The 14,924-nt window shown below is 37.0% G+C and overlaps 1 protein-coding gene across 1 annotated transcript in view; it reads right to left on the bottom strand.

Moving 5' to 3' along the window:
- The window catches only part of BAG1 (BAG cochaperone 1), a 28,150-nt gene that overhangs the window by 5,153 nt on the left and 8,073 nt on the right, over positions 1-14,924 (bottom strand). Inside the window, exons 2-5 of the mRNA XM_063116448.1 lie at positions 13,521-13,649; positions 11,061-11,143; positions 5,150-5,263; positions 4,517-4,624 (exon numbers count right to left, since the gene is read on the bottom strand). Of these exons, the coding sequence (XP_062972518.1) occupies positions 4,517-4,624; positions 5,150-5,263; positions 11,061-11,143; positions 13,521-13,649 (434 nt within the window). The remainder of the gene's footprint in view (positions 1-4,516; positions 4,625-5,149; positions 5,264-11,060; positions 11,144-13,520; positions 13,650-14,924) is intronic.

The following is a 14,924-nucleotide window of genomic DNA, read 5'->3' as shown; positions in this document are numbered from 1 at the left end:
CAAGATACAAAAAATTACAAAATATTCATAGGTCCCAGAATTCCACATTTCTTGGCATAGAATTTGGAGGGTTTTAAGCCATAGTATATATCCTTCACAGCCTTAGAAGATGCCATGACAAGTGAGACACATATGGGAACAAAATACAGGATCCAAAATAGTTTAGAGGATACCTTGTTTACCCAAGTAGATTAGTATAGTAAACAATCTACTGAATGCACAAAGGTCTTCTTTGGGCACAATGACAACATAATAACAATGTTCTACATTTATATATTGCATTTCACTGCTCTTTTATATTGTGGTGTTTAAAAGTGTTTCTTTAAAGCACCTGTTGAAGGGTGGCGTATAAGTCCCTTAAATAAATAAAATAGATCCAAAAATTTCAAGAACTCATGAATCTTTACAACACTCCTGTAGAGATGAACATTACCATCTCTATATTGCAGACAGAGGTTATCACTGACTATGACTTGCTCAAGAGAACCGCCCAGAGAGCTGAACCGCCCAGAGAACTTTGGCTATTGGGCGGTATAAAAATGTAATAAATAAATAAATAAATAAATAAAAGACTACTTAGTGACTTTGTGCTTGAGACTACACTTGAACCAGGGACTTCCTAGCTCAGTCTCTTAGCCTTCAAACCACACCAGTTCTGAATCTGCATGCAACTGACACTGTAACCCCTTAATACCTCTGGCTGAACAAGAAGTACCCTCCAAACCATTTTGGATCCTAAATGAAGGGACAGGTAAGCTTATGCTATGCTGACAATAATAGGGGATGCATTCGTTCAATGGAATGTTACTCCCTGTGGAGAGGTTCTAAAACAGAATTTATCTTCTGCAACAGGCAGGCTTGCACTTTGCAGGGGCGCTGTGCTAAGCAAAAGGAAAATGTATTATTTTGTGGATTCTTAATTACAAGAAGCCCACCAAATTATTACAGATAATCCACGTGTGTTACAACTAGCAAAATGGATGCAGAGAAAAATGGATTACAATGGCAGTGTTGAACATTCATCTAATAAGAGAGAGATTATATACGATCAACACATGCCATTTATAATTGATCACAGCTAGAGTGCTTTACGTGAGTGACTTAAAGGAGCCACTCAACAACAGCCCCGGTTGTAAATACTCAGCAAGATCCCCAGACACTGTTTTTTTAAAGCTTATGTTCAATGGGCAACTGGCAAACACAGCATCACAGCACTAAACAGATCTTAACCTCACCAACTCACTTAAAGAGTGGCCTGAGAAAAACTTAATAGTAACATTCAAATTAGATCTCACCATCTTTCCTTTTTACCTTAAGTCAGCTTACTTCTCCTCTCCAGGAATACGTTGTCCAACTATTCAAGGTTTTAAGAGGTGAAGTTGGCAATATACCTTGAGTTACAATAATATTTGAATATTCAATTAAAATAGAATTCAACAACAAAGATAATCTAATGTTTTGGGATGGTTACGCAAGACTATCTCATCAACTGAGGTTTAAGGTCTTTGTGATGGCAACATCTTGCATAACAAGGCTGACCAGTTCTGCACTTAGAATGTCTCCAGATGGGACTGTATGACCACTCACCAAGTGCTGGATTTGACCTTTAAAGCCCTAAATGGTTTGTGACCATGTACATTGATGGTGCTATATAAATAAATAATAATAATAATAATAATATTTTAAAGGACTGCAAACTCCATCAATATGAACCTTCCTGACCATTTTGGTCTTCATGGGAAGCTTTGCAGGACAGGGCCTTTTTCCCCGCCATGGTGGTGGTGTCCAAGCTATGGAAATTCCTTCCCTGAGAGATCTGGCTGGTTTCCTATCTCTCTCTCTCTCTCTGCCTTTAGGCATCAATTAAAAACAATATTATTGCAATGCATTCTTGAAGAATGTGCTGTCCCTTCTTCACTTATTATCACTGCTGCTATTCTATGGGTTGGGTTGCTTTATTAATTATTGTTTTATTATGTTTGATAGTCACTTTGAAGTTCCCTTTTTGGGGATGGAAAGGCAAGATATCAATATTATAAATGAATACAGTATAAATATATAAGGTATAAATAAAAAATAAACAAGTTTTCTGAGATCTTTTTCTTACCATCTATTTTTCTCATCTTTCATTCTTCACCTGACCTACATCAGGTTAAGTAAAAATTATTTGCATGTCACATGCATCTTAGCTGGTGCTGAACAACCCTTATGACCCATGCTGGCCAACGTGGTTCAAGAGGTATTTGGAACTTGGACCAAGGTTCAATCATTTTTCACTCAGCCCTCACTCACTTAATTTTGTGGGCAACACATTCTCAGTTCTCAATCTTAAAGTGAGAATAATCATAGCCTATATCAGAGAGTTATTGCAAGGGCAAAAAAAGATTATTATATAAGAGATAATGAAACATAACCATGTTGGGAAGAATTTGTTTATTTGGACTTCAATTTAACCTCCCAGTTTGTACTTTCTCAATTCCATACAATAATGCATGACAAATAGTTATTACAGTAAATTATATATAAATTTGTAAGTTTAGATATTTATTAGTCAGAACATTAAATAACCCAATATTTAATCAGCAAATATGTTTTTAAAAGATTCCTCATTTGCTGCCAGTCTGATGTGGCCGAGGAATCTTATTGTTGGTCTCCATATGAATTTGCTGAATGAATTTCATAGTGTGTGTAATCTTAATATTATTAATATTGGATATTGTTAACTAAACTAGTGGTATGTTTTATGTTCATTTAAACAATTGATGTGTTTTAAATTAACTCTAATAGCTGAATTGTTAATATTATAATATAATTTTGATTATTGTAATTAAATTGTTCTGTGAACCACTTTGAACACGATGTATTTGTAGAAAATGTGGTACACAAATAAACTGACTATGTCTAAATGAAAATAGCAATATGATTTTATAGTTAAGGGTGGTGCAGATTGAACTTAGCTATGTATTGGCATTTCCAACCAATAAAATCTTGGAGAAAACAAAGCCTTCTTAAAAATTGCAATTATAGTTAATACAGGCCTCATGTAATAGGCTGTGCTTAGAATGGACCAAATTCCAAGCTTAGCAAAAGAAAACCTCCCACATGATAATATAAGCACTTAAGACTCTTCCTACAGACTTTATTTCTGTGATGGAAAAAACAGGCACATTTTGAAGAATGTATCAAATGCTGTGATGTACCAAAGCTTCCCATTGTATATACATTTGATAAAACAGACACATTTCACTAACTATGATGTTATACATGCAACAGAAATGAAATAAACATACTTTGAAGTGTTGTTATAACATTTTTTCCTACACAGATGTAATACTGCTATAAAGAAATCATCACATATGAAATGACCCATAGCACTTTATACTAAATAAATAAATAAATTTCCCCGATGAGGCTCACCTGGCGCCAACATTGTTATCTTTTCGGCGCCAGGTCAAGACTTTTCTCTTCTCCCGGGCATTTTAACAGCATTTAACAACATTAAGTTTGTTTTTAATGGACCCCAGAATTGTTGTTTTTAAATGGATACTGTTGTTTTTATACTGTTTTTATGTTTTTGATGGTTTTTAAATTTTGGATACTTTTTAATGTTTACCATTTTTAACTGTTGTAAACCGCCCAGAGAGCTTCAGCTGTGGGGCGGTATATAAATGTAGTAAATAAATAAATAAATAAATACATACACAGGATTTTGCTATTCTTTTTACACCATTCATAATAGTGTCTTGCAAGATGAGCAAACTAGGAAGTATCTGAATCAACTCTCAAAAGAAAACAGTCGCTTTCTACAACCTTTTTTCTTGACATATGAGAAATTAACTTAAACGTATCCGAATTCACCCCAGTCTCTCAGAAGATCAAGACGTTTAGGGGAGGTATTTTGCTTTGGAACAGCAGCAACTCTCCTACATGGCCCCGGAAGTTGCTTTTTCCAACTCCTTACCCAGCATTTCAGAACAATCTTCTCATATACCACAGAGCGAAGCCGCTGCTCAAAATGGAAACACAACATATGTGCATCTGGAGTTGGATCCAGACCAACTGAAATCAGTACACTCTTATGGTAGACATGGTCCCATTTATTCCAATGGGTCTGACTAAGTCTGGATTCAATATATAGAATGCAGCTATCTGGATTGGGAGCCTTGATCTCAAATGAGTAAAGTAATTCATCTGATGGGTGACCAATATGGTGCCTTCCACAGAATGGATATATGCAGCTATTGATTTCGTGACATAGTGTAATAGATGTCCATTCAACAATGGGACAATAGCTGTTTAAGAGAAATGGCCTCACAACCTATTAATGTTGGGGTTTCTGTGGTTTGGATCCAGACTTAGAGTAGATGCATTGAAATCGATGGGATATAAGTTAGTCGTGACTGAATCTGGATCCAACCTTATGTGACTAGTAAAGCATATTAATTCTGAAGCCAAGCTTCACTTAAAAGCATTTTTTTCAGAGAGCCACAACATACTGCTATAATTATTTACTCACAATAGCATCAATCTGTTCCAGAATTTTCATAAACTGCTCAGCAGTTCCCTTTATCCGCTTGTCCAACTGGTTAAGAGCTTCAGTTTGAAGATTCTTTGCTAGAAAACCCTAAATGGACATTTTATTTTTTCACATTATATGAGACATTCATTCAAAACATAACTGAGAACAGCCACTATCAATTATAAGACCTACAGAGTTGTTTATCATAATACTTTCTACACTGTATCTGTAGTGTTGAAGGACCACATGGGCACACATTCCATTCATACATGCCAACCCTCCTATTCACACACGCATGTGCACATACCCACAATCCTTCCATCACATATGCATACACCTTTCATGGACACGAGCACACACTTCATTCACACACACACACACACACCATTCCCCAGACACACTGTTTACACACACACACACCCTATGCACACATCCTTCACACATGCACGCACCCCTTTTACATATATACACACACCTGCCTTCAAAATCAGAGCATTCCCCCAACCCTCAGGAGCAGATTTTGGGGGGGATGCAGGGGGAGGAGGGGAAAACCGTTCCACCAGTGGTTTCTAGTCTATTGGCACATTGTCAGGATTGGATACAACCCATTATATCAAGAAAGCAACTTACTTTTTGAATACCTCCAAGCTCTTTATTAACCTCCTCTATTTTTTTAGCTACTTGCTCCACTGATTTCTCCAAATCTTTTAATTTCTTTAATTCAGCATCTTCCTCAGGACTGTTCTGTGTTAAAACAAGGTAACACACCTTTACTTCAATCACGTCACTAACTTTGATGAGATTATATTCAATAAAGAATACAAGCTGCCACAAATTTAGCAAAAATTGAGAAGCTCATTCTAGTTCAGCATCCTGGTCTCTTTCTATTTATTACAGTTATAGATCATCCTAAGCTTTTTGAATCTATAGGTTCACTGTACAACTGGATATACATCCCAGTGAAAACAGGCACTGCTGGTGACAAATACTAACATCTAACTTGCAGTTACTATTTTATTTCATTGGGCAAAAAGAAAAAGACTCAGCAAGGCAGTTAGGTACAGGCACAATTAGAATTTCAGAAGAGGCATTATGTTCTAGATTGTGTAGCTGGAAGAAGGAGGGCTTCCTCTACAGGAAGGGAGTTGATCTAGATGGCTTTTAGTTCTTTCCAATGAGGGAGAAATAGGAATCATCACAAACATGTGAGTTGCACAAGAACTTCAGAAGAGAGTGGACAAATCGATGGGGTAGGAATAAGAGTGGCAAAAGGAGGTTATAGTGCTTAATTGGTATTGTTTTACTATTTTAAGAAGTTTTGTATACTGCCTTGCGTATCAGTTTTATAACAATAGTGGAGAAAAAAGCACTATAGCAAAAAGAAAAGATAGATCAGGTTTTTTTTGTTTTGTTTTTTATTTTTTGTTTTTTAAACATCCAAACAATACAACAATACAATATAAAACAATACCCCATAATACACAATAATATCAAGTAAACAATTTAATAAACATATATTCTAACTTAATTCCATTTAACATAATCATAATTAACAAAAGTGTGCTCCCCCTAACCACAGGATCTTATTCATATTTCCAAAATCTCATTACTTCCTCTGGAGGTGTTTTCCCTCTCCCCTTTAATAGTACAAATTCCAAGAACTGTTTCCATATTCCTTCAAAATCATTCGTTTTTATCATTCCTCTTCTAACTTTCATGTTACATGTTAATTTATCATTTATAGCAATATCCCATATTTCTTTATACCAATCTTCTATATGATAATCCCCTTGAACCTTCCAGTTCCTGGATATCATTAGTCTTGCGGCTGCTAACAAGTTCGTTATCAATTCTTTTGTCTCTTGATTACAATTCAATTCTCCAAAAACTGATAATAATGCTACAATCGGTGTCTCTTGAATCTCCATTCCTATAATTTCTTTTATATCTTTAAACACTATTTCCCATAATTTTTGTACAAATTCACATTGCCACCACATATGTAAATACGATCTTTTCTTTTGACAACCTCTCCAACATATTGCTGAATTCATCTTATTTATTTTATTTAGTTTCACAGGGGTTAGGTACCACCTCCAGACAAGCTTGTAGTAATTTTCTTTTTTCCTCACATATTTCTCAACACTCGTTTCCATATCCCTTTCCAACTCTGTTGCCCTATTTGTTCCTTCAAATCAGTTTCCCATACCATCTTGCCTACACTTTCCGACTCTCCCTTTTCCACTAATATTCTATATATTTCGCTCGTTAAACCTTTTGATTTGTTTTCCCTTTTCTCATTTTCTTTTTTTAAAATCAACTCCTCAAACTTCGTGATTCCTCTACACACTCCATTATCATTTAACCATTTCTTCATCCACTGTTCTAAATGAATATATTTTACCCACGATATATTTCCCTCTTTTAGTCTCTCCTTTATTTCTTCCCTCGTTTTCATCCTTTCTAACCAATCTTTTAACTTCATTACCTTTCCTTCTTTGAAACTTTTTCCCAACTCTTTTTTTAAGTTTTCCGGAAAGTTCCTCATCATTATCACTAGTGATATTGGGGAAATACTCGGAAGTAAGTCTTTTTTATATAATCGCCATATTTCCCAGTGATTTTTTAAAAGGGGGTTCTCTATTTCTTCCCCCATTTCTTTGCATCTCTAAAAAATATATTTTCTAATTTCCATTCTATATCCTCTCCCTTTCTATCCTCCAACCAACTTAAATCTCCTATTCCTATCATACTTTCTACTACATGTCTCAACCTATTAGCTACGTGATATAGCTTTAGGTTTGGGAGCCCTAGCCCTCCTTTTTTCTGCATTACATACCAACTTTTTTTATTAAGTCTCACCTTTCTATCTCCATTACAAAAGTTATTTGCTATACTTTGCCAACTTTTTAATTCTTTTTCTGACATTCTTATTGGCATCATTCTAAATAAAAAAAATACTTTTGGTAAAATCCTCATTTTTATAAGGGCTATTCTTCCAAACCAAAACAAATTTATCCTTTTATATTTTCCTAATTTACTCATAACGTCTTGTTTCAAACTGTTTAAGTTTTCCTTTTCCAAATCCTCTAAATTCCTAGTAAGCTTAATTCCTAGATATTTTATTATTTCTTTGACTTTCATATTTTTCTCTTTACTCTCCCACTCTCTCTCCTCTTTTTTACTATAATTAAACATCATCTCTGACTTTGTCCAATTTATTTTTAATCCCGTCACCTCCTCAAATTCCCTCAGATGATGTTTTATTCTATCCATTTTCTTTAATGGATTCTTAATTGTTAATACTGTATCATCTGCAAACATATTTATTTTGATTTCCTCCTTCCTACCTATTCCCTCAATAGCGTCATCTTCCCTTATCACGTTCGCCAATAGTTCTTTAACCAATACAAATAAAACCGGTGAAAGTGGGCAACCTTGTCTTGTTCCTCGGGCTAGTTGCATTTTTTCTGTCACTCCATCATTTACCACTACTGAAGCTAAGTTTCGCGAGTATAATTGTTCTATTAAACCTTTAAATCTTTCCCCAAATCCCATCTTTTCTATTATCGTCTTTAATGCTGGCCAACTCACACAATCGAAAGCTTTGAATATATCTAAAGCTATTATTCCTGCTCTCAGCTTTCCCTTTTTTATCTCCTGTATTATATTTAGAACCCTTCCCACCAAATTATGCATTTGTCTTCCCGCTACAAAACCACACTGATCCTTCCCAATATAGTTACCTATAAATGTGTTCATTCGCTTTGCCATTATAGCTGATAAAATTTTGGCATCTTGATTTATTAATGAGATAGGTCTATATGAATCTGGAACTGTCCTTATCCGGCTTTGGAATTAATATAATTATTGACTGTTCCCACGATGGTGGAATCTTATCTCCTTCTATTATTCCATTATATAATTTCATTAATTTCAACACTAGTATTTTAAAAAATGTTTTATAATACTCCGATCCCAATCCATCTGTACCGGGGGATTTCCCCCCTTTTAATTTATCTATGACTTCTTCTATTTCCCTTTGAGTAATATATCCTTCCATTAAATCTTTATCCTCTCTCTTCAGACCTGTCTTTATATGTTTTTCTATTTAGCTTCCCATTCTTGTCTTCAGTGTGACTCTTTCCTTATATAGTTCCTGATAAAATTCTTGGAAAATCTTTATTTTTCCTTTCATCGTATTACATGGCTTCCCCGTCTTATCTTTAACTATCCCTATTGAGTTCTTTGTCTTTTTCATTTGTGTGGCCCTAGCCAACACCTTAGAATTCCTATTACTATTCTCAAAATACTCTCTTTTTAAATAAACCAAATTCTTCTGTACTTCTTCTAAATTTCTATTTTCTAATCCCTTCTTTTTTGCTTGTAATTTTGTTAACATTTGTTTATTTCTACTTTGCAAATACTCTCTTTCGAGCTTCTTAACTTCATCCTCCAATTTTTTCTGTATCTCCTCTTGTGTCTCCTTAATTTACAGGTTGCTCTAATACAAATCCCCCCAGCTACCGCCTTCATTGTATCCCACTGTACTGATGGGGGACATTCCCCATTCTCATTAATTTCCCATATCTCTTGTAACTCTTTCTCCATCTTCTCCACTACCTTTTCATATTTTAATATTCTAGTATTTAACTTCCATCTACTAGCTTCTCTGTAGCCCCTCTTCACTTTAAAATCCATGTTTACCAATGTGTGGTCAGTTACTGTAATTACCCCTAGTTGTGTTGCAAACCTTTATTGCTAACTCTTTTGAAACAAAGATATAGTCTATCCTTGAGAATGTTCTGTAAACTGGTGAATAAAAAGTGTACCCAACCTCCCCCCCCCTTGTCATTCGCCAAACATCTGTAAAATCCTTTTCCTTTATCATTTATTTAAACTTGTAATATTATTCCTTCTTTCTCGGGCGGTGGGGTTTGACTTATCTAAAATATTATCCATCACCATATTGAAATCTCCAGCCAATATTACATGCCCTTTTTTATTTCCTCCATTTCTCTGAATACTTCCCTATAGAAATCTCTTTGCCTCTCATTAGAGGCATAAAAATTAACTAAAGTGTAGTACTCCCCTGCCATTTGCCCCTGTATCATAACATATCTCCCTTTCCCATCCCTTTTACTCTTTAGTACACTAAATCCACATTTCTTCGAGATAATTATAGCTACACCGTGTGTGTTTTTGAAGTCCCCAATGACTTCTCATACAGCACTGACCACTTTAACCGTAACTCATTTAATCCTTCTTTAGCCTGATGAGTTTCTTGTAGAAAGATAAAATCGGCCCCATCTTTGTTTTACAACTGCTCTATTCTCTTCCTCTTTACAACTGCCCCGAGACCTTTCACATTGAGTGTTGAGATACGTACTTTCTTATCCATAATATAATTGTTTTGCTCTTTGTAGATCCCTTGTGCACACCCACATTAACAACACTACTAACTTAAACCAACTAACAATCAGAATTTTTATTCCCTCCCCTCCCCCCCAGTTCCCCTCCCCCCTCTTCTACTCCCCCCTTTGCTTCTCCGTAGGTGGACCACCCCAGTCAAGGGGGGGGGGGGGAAATAGAACCCACAGTCCGATGCAGTAAGCCCTCCAGCCCATTATCCATTCTTCTTATCTCCTTCCTTTGTTTGTTCCAAATCCTTCTTAAGCTCCAACATTGATTTATTTACTCCTTCCAGCACAGCGTTGATGAACTCATCCTTAAATTCCTCCATTTTCCGGAGTAGAACCTCATTATTTCTTTCTAACATGTCTGCCAGCTTAGTCCTGCGCTATTTTTGGCCCTGTGCCATTCGTCTTGCCTGAACGATTACTTCCAGACTTCTCCGCCATTTTATCCCCTTCTTCCTTATCCTGTATCTTTCTTAGATCAGTTGACAGTAAAGGAAACACACATAACTTAAAAAAGAAGGGGTAGAAACACAAGTACCATAGAAAATAGTAGCCAGGAGTTGGATCCAAAGGCAGAATGCCTTTTCTTCTTAGGGAAGTGCTCTTCCTTACCTAGCAGAACAGCATTGCATGAGAAGTGGCCCTATGTCTTCTCAATATCTTTTTATGGTCTACTGGGGTGTATATATTATAGGCTGTATCTTCATTATTCACCACCTTTCTCATAATGTAAAACAACCCCCAATGCACTGTGAAGCTGCACACAGAGGTCTTCTGCTAGCACCCGTACAAGAGTTCATGAACAGTGCAAGCATTCACCTCTCATGATTTTAAGCCAGGGACTTAGGGCAACTCCTCAGCACCCCCAGATGCATTTAAGGTGAGAAAACAGGGGAATCAAATCAAATCATAGTTGCTTCTTTCTAATTATCATCTTAATTTGCAATGAGAGTGAGGGGAAAGTGCTCTGAGCTTGAGAAGGAACAGTGAAACAAACAGATGGCCTACCGTGTCCCAAATGGAGTCATGACACTCCATGCTATATATAAATGGAAGTCTCCATTGTCATAGATCAAGCAGCTGTACGTTCAATACAGTCTTATAATAACAATCAAAATTACCCTTTTCCCAATCAGCATGACTCTGCAACCATTTTTCACTCCAAACGTTGACAACGGCTGGTTCATTTCTTTCAAGGACTTCCCTAGGAAGAAAACACAAACAAATCCACACATTTATTGGTAATTGCAGTAAGAAAAACAAAGAATCAGAAAGAGAGAAAACTTATAGCCCCTTGCCAGAGTGTAGGGGTGGGGGTGGGAGCACAGGATAGTTTGGATTCCTGGATATGGGGTCAGAGACAACTCTCCAACCTCGGACCCAGGAGTCTGAGCTCCCCTCCCCCTCTCCCTGGCACCCAGTGCGGAGAGAACCGCAGCAGCTTCTTCAGGGTTGCAAAGGCAACCTCTGAGGGAAGGGAAAGGGAGCATGCCAGTGGGTGGAGAGGGGAAGGGACAGTTATGTTATATCCCCAGGCTCCTTCCCTCCCCCTCTTCAATAACTCAACTAGATGGGCATTTCATCTAGCTAAAATGCAGAGCAGGAGGCTCAGCAGAGGTGATAATTTCCTCTGCTGTGACGCCCACTCTGAACTGTATACTCGTAAGCCTCCGAGCTCAGAGATTTAGGAATATCAAGGGCGGATCTGATAGGATTGCGCCCTAAAGCTTTTAATTCCTTCAAAAGACTAAGTCTGAAATCATTTTCACACCATCTATACACATATGCCTATATAAAGCTGTAAGCAGCATCTATTTTCAACAAAGGGCTCCAAAACAGGTCAACCTAACTTGTTGTTGATACCAAGTATAATTTGAGGGCCCATGGTATGTACGCATGCAATACTTAGACAGTTTTAATCTAACAACAGTTCCTCATAGATTTCGCAATTTTCTTTCTAAGAGCTCTTCAGTCTCTCTTGGCACTCAGTTGCCTAGCTGCCCAAGCCCTCAGTGACACGACAGTGGAGGGGTGTGACACCTATGACTTGGCTGTGCTTGCACATAATGCTTAACCTCAGTTAATGTGACATAAATAAGCAGGAACAACTGCAGCAAGTCTCAGACTCTTGTGCTCCTTCCCCTCTCCTGTGCAAGTGGGAGAGCTTTGAAAGCCTTAGTATCCCACTTTTAATTAACTACAGCCTGCTGTGTTGCCCAGACCTTCTGGGTATTTAATTTAACTACAGTTACTTTAAAGAAACGAGCTTTAGTAACTATGGAACATAATTAGCACTGGCCACAGTTGATCAATCTGGATGACATAGAGAACCACGGGTAAGCAAAAGATGGGAGTGAAAGCTTCCAAACTCCTCCATGGCTGGAAGGAGGGTAGGAAGCCAATGTGACACTACTTAGTAAGTCAGCTTCCTAGAGGCTGTACTCAAGCAAATCATTATTAAGTATTTTTCTCTAGAAGTTCAGTTTATTTGATCAAATATCCAGCTCACAAGTTATATTTAAAAGCAAAGAGACAGACTGTGACTGGGTTCACACAACATGCTAACCCACACTCAGTGGTTGAGTGTGGGTTGTTGCTGTTGAACCATGGGTTGTTGTTGAACTATGGGTTATTGTATTGTCTGAATGCAGAGCATTTTCCACAGGGTGGTTTACCATGCTGCGGGGGTTATTTTTCTCAAACAAGCCACCTTGAGAACCCATAGTTTGTTGTTTGCTTGTTCAGGATGGTTAACAAGCACCCTGCAGAAAATAAGTTTATTCAGATAACATGATAACCCACCCTGCAGCAAACACAGTGGCCTGGTTCAGATAACTCGCTAAAAATGAAATGCATTAAGGTCAATGCATTCCATTAACCATTTTGTGGTTAAGCAGCATGGTTTAGCGTGTTGTCTGAACCAGGCCACTGTGTTTAGACAACACAACAAGCCATAATTCAACAACAAGCCACATGGTTCAACAACAACACACACTGGGTTAACGTGTTGTGTGAAACCAGTCAGTGTCTCTTCACGATAATTACAAACAGAAAGCAAAAAAAATCAGTTGAAATGAGTTTCAGTATGTCTTTGATACAGGTATTTTTGAGGATTTATTTCATCTTTATTTTTTCAACACTTGGTAAGAACAGTTTATATTTATATCATAAATTCCTGGAATGTTATAGTAGAAAAGGTTTCAAGGACAGGTGTAGCAGGAATAATGTCCAAACTTCTTTTCCAACTATATGCACTCTAATAAATTCTAAACATTAACACTAGACCTGTACAATGTGACCCATCAAGTTGAGCAGCCACGACAATCACCCACTATGGGCTCAAATCTCCCACATCTGCTACTTGCTGGGACTGTAAAAAGAGGGTGTCACATATCCAGGTTACATGGCTGGTAGTCAAAGGTTGTGCAGGCCTCATTAAGACATTCATAAATATTACAGTATACTTCTGAAAAAAAAGTCCGGCTGCAATTTAACATGGAAGTAAACCCCACTGGCCTCAATGGGATTTATTCAAAGTAGACATATATAGAGTTGTACTGCAAATATAAAATGTTACTTACCTTTATGTATCAGTTTCTGAAAAGAAATTGGAACTCCAGTTACTTGTTCAATTAAGAGAGCCATATCACGTACTGTTGGTTGGCTATCTTCTTCTTGAGAAGCAACCTGAAGGCTATGCTTTTCATTACCTGAAAAAAAAAAACCATCATAAAAACATATTCACTGAGGGTGAACTGTAATCTGCATTAGGGTAGACCTTTTTAAATTGGCCCTGCTCTTGTGCTGTTAACAGCAGCCTGACAATCAGGAATTTAGCAGAGCTAGTAAAAACCATTTCATATAGCCACTTCATAAATAGATATGAAGGGATTCAAGAAGTGTTCCAACCCGCTCACATATAGCACAATAATCCAATATTATAGACCAATATTATCTTAATACAAATTTGAAGAGGGGTTGATGGTTTGCCTAACTGAGTTCATGACATACATATCATTTAGACGAGGGCCCCCGAATGCAACTCCATGGGCAACTCCAATGGTGTCCACAAATGGGTCCCGAATGGATTAATTTTTAATCCATTTTAAAAAATATACATTCATGGATTTGTTTGAAATGTGTACAACATTGTAGCAATTATACATAGGTTTCAACAATAGTGGATCAACATCCAAATCAGTATGCATTGATATATGCCACAGGTTCAAATATTGAAAGCGTTGTAAGCTCCAACCCTTTGTATTGTAGGAGCTCACTGTTTAGCCTTCAAATGTTGTAATATCAGTCTCTTAGCTGTCAAAAAGGTGCAGAGAATTTGTTTATGCTGACTATTTGTTAATTTCCATAAAGCAGATAAGTAATTTAAAAGAGTGTGTACATCAGTGAATTTTATATAAGAATGTGGTAGTGTACGGTTTATTTCTCAAGATCTACCAGATCGATTTTGCTCATTTTTGTTTTAAACTGAAGCACAGGTAGTGTAGATGTGTAGCAAACTTTTTAAAAGTTCAAAGCTCGAGCTTTGGGCAGCTTGGGAAGAGAGAAATGCGGCAAAGGGGAAGTTAATGCATGTACCCCACACTATGCATATAATGTAACAGGTTACAGAGTGACTGGGTTTGGATGACACATTGGCCTGGTTCAGACAACACGCTAAACCATGCTGCTTGTGGTTAAGCAGCATGGTTTAGCATATTGTTTGAACCAGGTCATTAAGTCATGATGGTGTATTTTCCTGAATTAACCATGATGGATTTGTTGGATCCTGGAATGGATCTGGTTTTACTTTATTCCATTGTTTTAGAAGTGTCTAGTGGCATGAAGAAATATGAAGAAGTGTGTTTTCTAAATGTCAAGGCTACAGCTGGACAATTATTCAATTATTGGCTTGAGATGATTTTTCAATTAGCCAATTAGTGGCTGGGATGACTGTACAGTTTTTGCCCTATATATGTGACTGTGTT

The sequence above is a fragment of the Elgaria multicarinata genome, chromosome 1 (assembly GCF_023053635.1).
Source record: "Elgaria multicarinata webbii isolate HBS135686 ecotype San Diego chromosome 1, rElgMul1.1.pri, whole genome shotgun sequence".
NCBI lineage: Eukaryota > Metazoa > Chordata > Lepidosauria > Squamata > Anguidae > Elgaria > Elgaria multicarinata.
This window is presented reverse-complemented; position numbering and strand designations above follow the sequence as displayed.